Raw genomic sequence first — 14,411 nt, forward strand, 5'->3', positions numbered from 1 at the left:
GCGGCGCCCGCTCCCCGCCGGCGGGGACAGCCCCCGGCCGAGGCGGCGCAGCGACGGTGAGGCCGGCCCGCCGGGGGACGCGGCGCGGAGGGGCCGAGGAGCCGCCAGCGGGTACTCGGAGCTGGTACGTGCCTGAGGAGAAGATGCTGCCGGGCCCGGGGTCAACACTCCTCTTCCCCCTCCGCCTGGCCCGATCCCCTGTCCTCCGGCCGCCCCGAGAGCCGCAGCCCCCTGCCTGGGGAAGGATCCTCCCGCCTTGTCAGCGACCCTGGGCCCCCCTGCTGCGCCCGCCTGGCTCCCCAGCCCGGTGGTGGTGTTAACAATGCCCCGGAGGAACCCGCCAGGGGCCTGCTAGTAACTGTCCCTGTTGTACCGGGCTAGGATCGTGTCCGCCCTCTGCTCTTCCCTCAAGATCAAATCCTAGTGAAGACGGGAGTTTTCACCCCAGTGAGCAGGTGGAGTGTAAAAACGGAGCTCCCCCCATCTCTGCCTGCTAAGTCGCATGACAACTACCAACTGCCCTGTCTTTACTAGGATTTCACATCCAATTAGGGAACTTGAGTTGAGCGCGCCCCCTTTTCCCTAGTGAAGTCCTAGCTCGCGGGTCCAGCTGTAGGGAATTCCTGAGCAGCCAGAGGTTTGAGTGATCGACGTGAGGTTTATTAAGAGTTTAGCAAAATGAGATTCCTACAAAAGAATCCGTTTGCATAAGGTACCTAATCTGCAGTCCTGCCAAAGCCCATCTAGACAGGTTCACTGAGGACTCGGTGACATCGACTAATGTATTCTCTGGAAATGTAAGAGCTTTCCTTCTCCCTTTCCAGTAGGCCATACTTGCTAGCCTTTTATCTCAAGTCTCCTATGCCATTTTTTTCCTTACTTGACTTCACACACATTAAATTTTCCAGGTTTCTTTGGTGCACTTGGTTTATTATCTTACCAGGCACCCCGAACACAGTAGGTTCCCCCTATTTTTTATGCCATGTCTGTTCTATATCCGTGATACTTGTCTGTCCTGTGTTTTATATTTATGGAATAAACAGTTTTGGTTCCTCTCTTTCATAGTCCATATTTACAGCTTAATCAGTTCCTTTGCAGACGCATCTATTACAGTATTTATTTTTTTGCATATATTTCAGTTTTGTCCCAAAAATTCCCCATTCCTTGGGCATCTGTTCTTTGCTCACCTGCGCTTAGTTTTGCATGCTAAGATTGAAGCTGAAGATGTTAACATGAAACCAACTCAGTCTACCTTTAAAGATACAAAGCTTATTTAATTCTGCTAATTCATTAATATTAATTTATATGTGATGGGGAGTTAGAGTTTAAAACTAAACTATCACAACACTTGGAGCTAATGACAGCTCAGTTTTATCAAATAAAAAAATTCTAATAACGAGCATTATACATTTTGAAATTTTTCTTTTCTAGCAAACTTACCAAGATGTATTTTGCATGTTTTAATATAAATTGTTCTTTTATTATTTAAAAAAAAAAAAGGTTTGGTTGCTCATTGGTGGTCAAGTATCAGAATAAAATGGCACATGGTATTGGAGCTGTTCAGGCTCCCCTTCTTGTCTCGGTTATAGGTTCAGGTCTGGTCAAGAGAGGTTTGATGTTTATTTCCCAGTATTTCAAGGCATTCTGGCAATCCAGGTTTCAATCAAATATGTATTTACCTTGAATATTCAAATCACATGCAAGGCTTGACTGATTTCTTTTTTTAACATTTTCTTATTTTCCAGTATGAAAACCCATGGACGATCCCAAATATACTTTCTCTGGCAAGAATTGGTTTGGCTCCAGTTTTGGGTTATTTGATTGTAGAAGAAAATTTCAACATTGCATTGGGTGTTTTTGCTTTGGCTGGGATAACAGACTTGGTATGTTGCATAACAGAGTTTTGAAATGTATTTTGTTGTTTTATAATTTAAAATCACACCTACTGCATCATGTATAAACAGTTTGCTAATTCTCTTAAAATTTAAGTCAGTATTTTGAAATGAGATCAGCTAGTATACTAATTATTTTGTAGAAATGCCTGAAAAAGCCATGATGACAAGACAGGGCCAGATTCTGCCACTCATTAAGGCTGCTTTGTGCTGCTCTGTTGGTGCAAAACAGCCTTAAAGATTCCCTAAACAGGTAACTGAGAATCCCACAGTGAGTTGTGTATAAACTGTATTTACGCATGCAACTGGCTGCTTGCAAATGCAGATTAAGAATTTCTGCATCCAGAAGAGGTAATTGTGTATGCAGATTAGATACGTTTCAACAGTGCCATGCGAATGCCTTTTCTCGCTTTCAGGTGACATTGTAAACAAGAAGCGGGCAGTGGTATCTCCTGCAAATGTAAATAAACTTGTTTGTCTGAGCGACTGGCTGAACAAGAAGTAGGACTCAACTATCAGGGGGTAGCCCTGTTAGTCTGTATCTACAAAAACAACAAGGAGTAAAAACCCACGAAAGCTTATGCCCAAATAAATCTGTTAGTCTTCAAGGTGCCACCAGACTCCTTGTTGTTTTTGAAGAAGTAGGACTGAGTGGACTTGTAGGCTCTAAAGTGTTACATTTTTATTTTTGAATGCAGGTTTTTTTCTTACATAATTCTACATTTGTAAGTTCAACTTTCACGATAAAGAGATTGCACTACAATACTTGTATTAGGTGAATTGAAAAATACTATTTCTTGTTTTTTACAGTGCAGATATTTGTAATTAAAAATAAAGTGAGCACTGTACACTTTGTATTCTGTGTTGTAATTGAAATCAATATATTTGAAAATGTAGAAAAACATCCAAAAATATTTAAATAAATGGTATTCTATTATTAACAGCGTGATTAATCACGATTAATTTTTTTAAATCGCTTTACAGCCCTTCTGATAATACTTTATAACTTTTTAATTACCTACGTTATATTCATTTTGCTTATCACATATCCTGGTGTAACCGTAGTAGATGCTGATTTTTTTTTCTAGCTATCAAACATTCACATATTAAACTTGTATTTATAGTTGGATGGCTTTATTGCACGAAACTGGGCCAGTCAGAAATCTGCTTTGGGAAGTGCCCTTGACCCGCTAGCTGATAAAATTCTTATCAGTGTCCTGTATGTCAGCCTCACTTGTGCAAGTCTTATTCCAGGTAAGATTGTGTTAAATTCATGTATTTTTATTTTTTTCATAAGATAGTACTAAATAGTATGGAGAAGCGGACTTAATGCAAGGAAGACACTTCTTATGTTGTCAAGGAGGAAAACTAGTTTTAGCTTACAACAGTTTTGTCAATTGGGTTTTACTGTTGGCTGTTTAAAAGAAAGTTTAAAGAACTTTATTTAAATATTAAATCATAAAATTCTGACTTACTTTTAATTCTGTTTTGCTGTTGAGCACCTGAACAGTCTTTGTCACTAGGTTCAGCTTCAGCAGTAGTTTGCTCTGTTTTTAACAATGAATAATTTTATTGCACTTTCCACTCATAAAACTCACATTTTAAAAGAAAACATATGTCATACACAACTACATCAAACCACTGTTCTGAGACTGATATTTCTCTCTTTATCAATCTCTATGGTAGACTCCAGTTTTCCAATCTGAAATGGGATGATTGGGGCCACCCTTGCCAGTTAATTCAGATTTGTCTTGGCTGCTCTGGAGTTCATGCTTACTGGCAGTTATTGAAAATAGATGATGATTCTGGCAGGAGAGTGTTTTTCTCTCCACAGACAACAGTGGAACCAATTCACCTCTGCCATCTGCATGGGTCTGACTGTGCAGGAAAGGTGCTGGTTGCAGGAAGTGCTGCAGGATAATGTAATGCTCTTCTGATACCGTTAGATGTTGCCACTGAATGCTAAATCATACATTTTTGCCTCCTACCCTCCCCCCTGAAATTTGAATTGCTTTTTATTTAGATGGAAAAGACGAATAGTTTGTATTTTCTTTGTGTTAATGGGGATTGCACATGTGAACATGTAGTCGTGGTATATCATGGTGGACTTTGTCTATCTATAGCTAAAAACCTGTTTAAATCAAATTTTTCAAATCCAGACAATTTCTTCTATATTTATATTTTGTTGATTTGTTTTTCAGTTCCATTGACTACTTTGATCATTTTGAGGGACATAGTGCTAATTGCTGCTGTTTTTTATGTGCGATACAAAACACTATCCCCACCGGTAAGTGTGTGGCTTTAAAACAAATTGTGGATGGACATGAAATCAAATAGGTTTGGACTTTGAAGAGGTTATCTGTTAGGATGTATCTATAGCAGGGGTAGGAAGCAGCAATTACTTAACAAACATATTGGCCAAAGCTTTGTTATGCAGCTTGATGCAGATCCAAAACTTAGGGGGAAATAGTGAAGATTTACCTGGCAAGAGAACAACAGCATTACATATGAGACTATGAAATTTAGGACACCATAAACTAATATTTTACAAAATGAAATCCAGCAATTATATCAGGGCACAAAAGCAAGGTTCCATCACTTCACTAGTTATTAAGTAACCCTTTTATTGTCTCTGTATTGCCACTTGTACTGTTATATTTCGGTTTAATGTCTTACATAATTTTTTTAAATGTCAGTTTGTCAAAGAATAGATTAGTATAACTGTTTCTCCAGTGCTGTGAGTGATTTTCTGTAGTGTGTTCTTTGTGGAGATTTGTTTCAAACACACACATTAAACATAAACAACCTTTATCTTTCTTTCACAGAGAACACTTAGTAGATATTTCAACCCCTGTTATGCCACTGCCCAGTTAAAACCAACTTTCATCAGCAAGGTAAAGGTGATCATTTATTATAAATTACTGTTTCTTCAGCATCCAGGAGCTTTCACCATTCTGAAGCACTCTTAATTTTCTGACTGCTGTCTTCGGCAGCACTTAATTAGGGCTACCATACGTCCGGATTTCCCCGGACATGTCCGGCTTTTCGATCTATAAATAGCCGTCCGGGGGGGATTTCTAAAAATCTAAAAATGTCCGGGATTTCCCCCGGTCGGCTATTTATAGATTGAAAAGCGGCGGCCAAGCGCCGCTCGGCAGCCAAAGCCCCTTCCCGGCTTCCCCCATCCCCTGCAGCCTTAGCACGCCGTCTGGCCCGGCAGCTGTTTTCCTCTTCTTCCCCTCCCCTGAACGCTCTGCCCCCCTGTTCCTCCCCCTCCCCTGCTTCCCACGAACATCTGATTCGCGGGAAGCCTGAAAAGAAGCAGGGGCAGGCGGGCAGCAGCAGGTAAGCTGGGGCGAGGGGTGGGGACGCGAGGAGGAGGGCTCCGGGGAGGACCGGCTCGGGCCCCAGGGCGGCGGCCCCGGTTCTGGCCAAGCGCGCCGGCCCCGGCCCCAGCGGCTCGGGCCCCAGGGCGGCGGCCCCGGTTCCAGCCGAGCGCGCCGGCCCCGGCCCCAGCGGCTCTGGCCCGGCTCGGGCCCCAGGGCGGCGGCCCCGGTTCCGGCCGAGTACCTCCGGCCCGGCCCCAAGCCCCGCGACCCTGGCTGGAGCTCCAGCTGGAGCTCCGGCCGGAGCGCAGCCCGATTCCTGGGCATTTGTTAAAGCCGGCCCTGGTTGGGGGGTGTTGGATGGGTTGGGAGTTCTGGGGGTCCTGTCAGGGGGCGGGGAGCAATTGGATAGGGCATGGGAGTCCCGGGGGTCTGTCTGGGGGTGGGGATGTGAATATGGGGTGGGGGTGTGGATAAGGGTTGGGGCAGTCAGGGGACAGATAGGGTCCTAGGGGGGCAGTTAGGGTGGGGGGGCTCTCAGGAGGGGGCAGTCAGGGGACAAGAAGCAGGGAGGCTTAGATAGGGGGTGGAGTTCTAGGGGCAGTTAGTGGCAGGGGTCCCAGGAGGGGGCAGTCAGGGGACAAGGAGCAGGGGGGGGGTTGGGAGTTCTGAGGGGGGCAGTCAGAGGGTGGGAGTGGATGGGGGTGACACATTCTTATATAGGGCTTTATTCCGCAAAGTCCTGAGTACTCTGGGTGTGATCCAGCAAAGCACATGTTTAATTATAAGCACATAAGTTGTCTGATTAACAAAGCAAACGTTCAGCAGCTATATCTCAAAACTTGTATTTTGCCTGGTTTTCCATATATTGGCTAAGGTTATCAATAACCTCTTAAGTAACGTGTAGGACATGAGTGTGGTAAAGTTCTATTTCAGTACAGCCACAACTTATATTTAATTTTTACCAGATGAACACAGCAGTTCAGCTAATCTTGGTGGCAGCTTCTTTAGCAGCTCCTGTTTTTGATTACATAGATAGCATATATCTACAGACGTTATGGTAAGTTACATTTTTATTTTTTGTGATATCTGTAATGTACTTGTAAAGAAACTAACAATTCCGATTGAATTAAAAAGTTAAATTCGTGGAACAGAAGGGTCTGCCTCAGTAAGCCTAAATTAGGTTACAGACTTGTATGGTTGAACTCTTCCAGATGACATTTTCTTTTTGGCTGAAACAGAACCAAGCAATATATCAGTGCTTAATTTGTTATGAGAGAAATAGCTAAACACATGAGGAAGCCAGTCAAAACCCAAGGATGAAAAGTTAAGAAACTAAAGTCTTCCAAATCAGCATGAAGGCATCGCAGAAGGTATGCACATCCCTAAATTAAAATACATACATAAATGTGGAAAGGTCAGGAAAAATCTGATATTGTTAAATGGAAAGTTATGGCATTTTTTCCAGTTAAAAGGGTTTCATTGCTAAAATTGTAGCACAAGTGATGCCAGTAGAAATGGACAAACTATGGCAGGTAAAACGAACTAGAAATTGACCAATTTGAAGAGCAAATAACTTTAAAAAAAGAAGTTCTTTAAGTATCTCTGAAATAAGATGCTTGAGGGAATCAGTGATGTCTACTAGGTTACCAGGGAGTATAGGTGCAATCTATGAGAAAAAGAACACAATGGTTTATTTCCATCAGTCTTTCCTGGCATAGCTGTTGTCACAGTTCAGGGCAACTGCACCTGTATTTTCCCTGCATGGGCCCTCAAGGGCACCCCCTCTAGGCTCCTAGCTCCTCAGCCATCACTTCTTTTTGGCAGAGACCCTCATGTTTTTCCAGGCTGCAAAGTTCCCTATCTATACTGTGATATTACCAGCAAGCCAGATTGACTAAACACACCAGTGTCTTTGCTTTGCTTTCTCTCTGAAGGTTTATGAACAGTATAATTGCCAGCAGTTACAAGTTACCACACAGCTCTTTAGAAGCAAGCACATTTATTCTTAAGGTGAAAGCATTACAGAGAAAACAAACAAAAAAAAACAATAATAATTCTTATGCACATGCTAAAAGCTCACCCCAAGTTACTTATCAATCTTATAGGGCCTCAGTAGGCCAAAGTCCTTTCAATCTTTCCCAGGAAGAATTGGGACTCCCCTTGGACAGTTTGCTGGATCAGAAAGAAGGCCCATAGTCAGTTTAAACTCAGGCTGGGCATCCCAAAGTTCGTTCTTTGTCAGTTGGTCTCTGGTGAATCCAATTTGAACTAGTATATATGAGCCTTTCTAGGTGGTGTGGTACTTCTCGGGAGGTGTTACAACGTGAGTGAATTTGCCTGATCACCCCTACTGTGTTCTTCGTTCCCGGAAGAGCTGTGGTTTCCCTTCCCTGTGAAATTATATACAGTCCCTGACTCACGATACATAAACTTAATATAGCAAGTTCTCCCAAAGATATTGCAGGAAATTGCCCAAGTCTCTCTCAGCTATTTTCAGGTATAAAGGTGAGACACTGTCAATTTAGGATGTTTAGAAAAAATTGATAATTGAAATTGCGACAAGTGATCAGACTAGATGGTATTTGTCCATGAATTCTAAAGGAACTTACTATAAGAATAAAGTGGCTGAGCAGTTACTAGAAATAAACAATCTACTATTAGTTAGAAACTATACTAAAGAACTGGTGGATCCAGTATACCTATTTTTTAAAAGGTTCTGAGGAATTAGTGACCTTTATTTCAATAACCAAGTAAATATGTTGAAAAATATACTGATTAAAAGCTGATACTATATGGAAGCAAACTGGGATAGTTTCTGTAAAGGGCATTTTTGCTCTCACATATTAGGATTCTTTAAAAGTTAACAGAATAGTGAATAAAGGAGAACTGGTAGATATAACTTACCAGAATTTTTAAAAGGTCTCACAAGAGTTAACTATAAAAAAAATTAGATTATACTAGTTTTAGAATAGAGATTTGACTATTGCTTATGTAGCCATCGTCGGAGTGCAGTTGATTGAAACAGTAGTATTATGTATATTTTAAGATGTAGCAAGCAAGAATTATTAACTTGATTGTTTTGGTAGCAGTTGTCATGCATATATTTTTAAAAACAAGCAAACAAGAAACCCTTGGAAGTAATCCATTTGGTCTGGGAATAGTCTTTCAGTGTCAGCCAGTTCTCAAGTTGGTGAACACTGCAGATACACTGAGCCAGATTCGTCCCCCACTTTTCTGTTGCAGTATAACTGGATTAAAAATTCAGCCCAGTACATGATGAAGTCTATGGTGAAGCAGACTACTGAACAATGAAGTTTGCTTATGTGAATACGCTTTGCTTTGCAGTGAGGTTTAGTTTTGAATATGAGATTTGTTGTGTACAGTCAAAGTTAGTCATTAAAATGAGAAGGGGTGGGTGAGAATTTCCTTAATCACACTTTCTTCAACCTTTGACCTCAGTCTCTGTGGCTAGCATAGGCTGTCCCATAATATACACACTCAGATTGTAGCAAAGAATAGGGAAACCATTTAAAATACAGCTTGGGGCATTATTCAAATATTTAGGCACAAAGAAACTAATTTATATTAACCATTTTGCCCCCAAAGGTGCATTACAGCTTTCACAACAGCAGCGTCTGCATACAGTTATTATCATTATGGTCGGAAAACAGTCCAGGTAATAAACAACAAATGAAATGTTACAGAAAGGACCATCTCCTGACATCACTGTTTTCTATATTGCAAAGGACAATATAACTGGCCTATGAATAAGAACTCTGTTTTTCCTTAGGACAGTTGTTTCAATTCAAACCATGTCATCACAATTGGACTGATATGAAGTAAAAATGAAGTCTGATCATGTACTGTAAATGTATTGAATTTTCAATGTATTTTTGAAAGTTATAAATAAAAATATAATTAAGAAAAATCACAATGTTCTTAAAGGCACTTTTAAGTCACCAGTGGCTGTCCTGCATTTTAAATCTTGTATCTCTTTTTATATTGCTTTTCAGAAGCTAAACTTTGCACACTTCCCACAGAATTGGACAGTATATTAGATTCTAATAGCGAGCTGACGAAGCTCCCTTTTCTTCTCAGATCTAGTATGCATGGAGTTATAAAGACAAACTGTTGTATACTGTCTCAAGACAGAATCACTTATTAGAATTTACTAAATATTATAGTTTGCTGCAAAGGAAAGCATTAAATCACTAGGGAATGATACCTTCAGAAACGTAAAGTGATCTTTTTTCCCCCCCAAGTTTTTAAATCCTCATTGTGATATGAATAATAGTCCATACAGTATTTCAGAGTTATTCTCTTCTTCGGTAAAAATACCAAGGTAACTATCTGTCCCCAGAGAGAAGGTTCTAGTGACATTAGGGCTCATGGTGTAGTGTCACAGACGTAGATAAGTTGAGTTCTTAAATAGAAGCATGTTTCTAGTACTGCTAGTTGATAGTGGTTGAGAAACCAAGGTACTGAACTTCCTGTGTGAACTATGCTGGCTATTTTAAAACTGCTTGGTCAGTTTGAGATCTTCTTGGAGCAGAAATATCAACGTAAATAGAACTGAGAAAAATCAAGACATTTTAAATGCTTGTCCAAATCACTGGATTCATTAGAAACAGTTAAAGCGGCATATTCTGTGCGTGATTCTCCTATATCTCTGACTGCGTTGTTTATCAGGCATTGCTATGATCTCAATTTACTACCTGTGATCAAAGAATAGAGCAAAACTATTTAAAGTTACAGACTTAAACGCTTGTTCCTTGCTTATACTCTGATAGCTACAAAAAGTAATGAAATCTTCTTATTAAATACCTTCGAGCCAGATGTGTGTTTTGCATGTAGTAGCAAAGAACTGAGGTGTGAAGAGGTAAAGTAACTGAAAATAGGTAATATATGTTGGACTATGGTGCTCTATCACCAAAAGTGAATTTATTGTAGACACATACTGATTTTGAGGGGGTGTGGTTGTAGGTGTGTATATAAAACATTTTAATTTTTTCTTTTAACTTGTATAGAAATGGTTCACAGACAACGTTTAATTTTTATTCAATGCCTGTCTCTTAGCTATCACCATATACAGCAGTCCAAATCTGTCTTATTTGCAATGGAAGGATAAATGTAAAGCAGATCCTATAAAATGTTTCTTCTTAATGTGCACGTTTGGTTATTTGGGAGTATTGTATTTCTTCAGCAACACAATTTTAAAATGGAGAGATGACAAAGTCCATTCAGGTTATTCCTTTTTTTGTTCATTACCACCATGTCAAGTATAGTGAGGTACACCTGAATATGATGTTCCGGTAGGGAATGGTAAAATGTTAAGGCTACTGAAGGATCATGTCAGCATACAGCTGCCTCAGCACATTTATGAATACAATGGCTACACCGTTTCATGATTTGTCTTTGTATTTAGTTTATTGTACAGTTATTTGGAGTTGTCCTCAAGGTATTTATATTAAATGAAGTTGTTAAACAGTGCAGAGCTGTTGGCTGTTTCTAGCATGTACATTAGTTGCTCCTTCTGTCCTTACTGGTTTATTCTGGATATTAACTGCTGCTGATAAAACATAGCTAAGGTACAGAAATGATACTCCGCCTTACCCATGAGAACAATCATGGACTCAGCATCCCAGCTCTTTGTTGTGCAAAAATAATCACCTTGGGGCGTTCATCTGAAAAGCAACTGAGTTCAAATGGCTGTATTTGTCAGGATGAAAGCTGTCCTTATTGGTCCATTCTGCAAATGAAGAGTCTTTGAACAAGTAGTGACCCCCTAGAGTGGGACAGTTATTGGCTGCATTTCCACGTTTCATGGTGGTGAGAAACAATTTAATGCTGCCTTGGGTTGTTTTAAGTTCAATTCTTTTCACATGAGATTGGATTGACAGGGGGAAATAGTTTAGACTCTCCCTGCAGACACATACACTGCTACCTCTATATAACGTGACCCGCTATAACACGAATTCGGATATAACGCGGTAAAGCAGTGCTCGGGGGGGGCGGGACTGCACACTCCAGTGAATCAAAGCAAGTTCAATATAACACGGTTTCACCTATAACGCGGTAAGATTTTTTGGCTCCCGAGGACAGCGTTATATCGAGGTAGAGGTGTAGTTATTTAGGTTTTAATGCTGCATGTTGCTGGAACAAGTAGAGCCAAAGTCAGACTAATTAACAGTTCTTTATAGGTGTGTAACAGCTTTAAAAAAAATTAAACACTAAAGATAGTAGGAAACTTAATTTGCAGGTTTTTAAATAATGTTTCCATTTTGCCGATGATGCCTGAAAAAATTAAAATTATGGTTCATGCTTCCTTTCTATATCATAGGGATTGTGCTCTTTTGCGTCTATTTTTCTGTTTGCAAATCACCTTTAATATAGGTTGGTTTATGGAAAGTTAGTGAGGATAACTGACCTCAGTGACTCAGAGTGGTATAAAAGGTATTCTCCAAGGCATAGGGTAGTTATCAAAAGATGGTGCCAAGCATTAAGTGCAGCTGGAGTGGAGCAGGAGGGAAAAAAATTGGGACTCAAAGTGATAGCAGGCACTAGTAAATATATTAATGCTTGTGATACAGAATGAAAACCCAACAATCTTGATATCAGAGTACATGCTAGTGTACCAGAATAAAAATGATACTTTATTGTATGCTCCAAAACTACTGTGGAAAGAGATGTCCAGATTTCACCCTGATCAAACAGGCAAAAAAGTCCTGACCTCGTTATTGTACACTTGTCTGTTGCCTTTAAAACAAGAACAATACTGTGGTTATTTCATTATCATGCTGCATTTTTTATTTCCATTAGTACAGAGCATGTGATATTTTTACCCTGGTAAAAATAACCATCACAACACAAATACCTTTCATCCGCTAACTCCAGTCTCTGATGAACAGGGCCATGGGTGCTTTAAGGCTGAGATTTTCAAAGCTGCTTAAGAGATTTGGATGCCCAATTCCTATTTAAATTAAATAAATTGGAATCCAAATCCCTTAGGCATCTTGGAAAATCATATCTTAAATGTCCACTGGAGTGGACAGGATCTCAGTTTTAAAGAACTTATCTCAACCCCTACCAGGTTGCACTGATACTCAGTTATCTACCTCAGTATAATAATGACAGGTCCAGTCAACCTCACTATCACTATTCTACTAACTTTGCAGATCAATCCAAGGCTTTGATCATTTATCATGGTGCTAACTCACTTGTTTCATTCTTTTGATGGGGGAATGATTGTGACACATGTTATAATTATAGCCATTTACTTTCATTTTGGAGACTCCATACAACATTCTGTTATTTGTATTGTGATAGCACCTCGGAGCCCCAGTCATGGGCCAGAACCCCCTGTGCTAGGTGCTGTACAAACATGGAATAGAAAGACTGTCCCTGCCCCAAGGAGCTTATAATATACTTGTTTTTATTCATTAAATCTTCATGTCTTGTTCTTAAGTGGCTGGTGCTGCACATTTGCCATTCCCACTGAGGTTGGCTGGCATTGTGGGTGTGCGGCCCCTCTCAATGGAGGACCCCAAGACTGTTCCCATCCTTCATTTTCAATCATTTGTTTTTCAATTACATTTTTGTATTGAGTTCAAACCATCTCCAACAGCAAAAAATATAATAAAGTTTACACTCTTTGCCCCTGTACAAGCCTTCACTTACAGCTACGTGTGTTCTGTATCGAGAGGAGCATGCCGTAGTGGAATACCATGGAAACAAAACCAGCACAGCAGCATCTTAATACACAAAACACAGACAAGGCTATTTAAAGGTGATCTGCAACCTATTTTTTTTTTAAATGGGCTTGTCGTTGTTTCTTTATAGCATATAAAGGACTGACAGGATTTTTTTTTCCTTGTTGCTTTTTTTTCATGCTTCTATGAGGGATGTAAAGTCCTGGTGAGCCCTAGTTTTGCTGGAAGACACGTTGGGAGGCTCATTGTACAGCTACACAGCAGCAGTTGTAATTCTCACTTCAGGTAAATGTACACAAGTGTACTCTGCTAGCGCCTAATAACAACAGTGTGGCCATGGCAGCGTGGCTCAGTCTAGTTATCCGAGTACAATCCCAACCGAGTCCCTGTTGCACCAGCCAGCTAGTGTGTAGCCCTAGTCCCAGGGACATGCACTAATAAGGCAGGATGGTGACACTTTCAAGAAAAGTGTTTGGGGACGAGTAGGTATTTAAACAAAAGCCCAAACGTCCATATTTCCAATCCTGGGTGCCTAATGTCAGGCTCTTAAATCCATAGCAAGGCTCCTAAATAGGGTAGCCTGATTTTCAAAGGTGCAAGTGGGTTTGTGTGTGCGTGCAGCATTTTTGATACAGAGGATGTTGCTATTTAGGCACCTAAATAGGACTGTGGACTTTGAGCCAGCTTTTTTAAAGGTCTTTAAGTGCTTAATGATGCAGATAGGGTCCTACAGGGATTTTCAAAAGCTATTGGCACCTAAAGACCTTTTAAAAAAAATATCTAGCCCTTCCTCTTGGTAATTTCCCCATCTGTACAAGGGGTATAGTGATATGACAGATGTTTTACCAACCAGAAATTAGGGGCTTGTCGCAGGAATCACAGGACAAAATTCTATGGTCACTGTTTTGTAGGAGGTTTGATTAGATGATCACACTAGTCCCTTCTGATTTTAAAATCTATAAACCCTTGCACCTTTGTAAAACACTGATATCTACAGCTGAAAGGCACTGTATACATGCTAGGGATTATTTCTATCAGGGCTTTTCTTCTGGGTGCTTCAACATCACCTTAGATTAGTTTAGAGAAGTACTATAGCCAAGGAACGTCAGAACTATGCCTCTTCCTCCTTCCGCATAAGGTTGTGCCACCCGTATCCCTCCTCACTTCATTTTAAAATCATCATTGGGACCTCCCGATCAGCTGCCAGAAAATAATTATACATTATAATAAAAAGAGAAACTTCACCCCAAACACAAACAAATCTTTAGAAATGGAAAAGAGAGATCTCAAACAGGCCAGGTGGTGTCCTGTTGTAACAAAACAAAGCATTCGGCGCCACAGCTGTCCCCAGTGTAATTTCAATTACAACAGATGAAGTCAGCCCTGTGAGGAACTCATAACCAAGTGAACAGCTGGATTCCACTTAGATGTGTTGCTATAAGATGTTTTACTGCAAAATATGTTGACAAAACTACCTGGGG

General features: G+C 40.5%; 1 protein-coding gene across 1 annotated transcript; it reads left to right on the forward strand.

Annotated features, from left to right (window-relative positions):
• Position 1: 1 nt before the first annotated feature.
• CRLS1 (cardiolipin synthase 1) lies at positions 2 to 10,384 on the forward strand (the record flags this gene model as incomplete). Its single annotated transcript, XM_026653141.2, has 7 exons — positions 2 to 124; positions 1,746 to 1,883; positions 3,017 to 3,146; positions 4,094 to 4,179; positions 4,718 to 4,786; positions 6,187 to 6,278; positions 8,828 to 10,384. Coding segments are annotated over 7 exons (726 nt in total), but the record flags the coding sequence as incomplete, so codon positions are not given.
• Between the last annotated feature and the right edge of the window lie 4,027 nt (positions 10,385 to 14,411).

The sequence above is a fragment of the Terrapene carolina genome, unplaced genomic scaffold (assembly GCF_002925995.2).
Source record: "Terrapene carolina triunguis isolate 2854851 unplaced genomic scaffold, T_m_triunguis-2.0 Scaffold132, whole genome shotgun sequence".
NCBI classification, from domain to species: domain Eukaryota; kingdom Metazoa; phylum Chordata; order Testudines; family Emydidae; genus Terrapene; species Terrapene triunguis.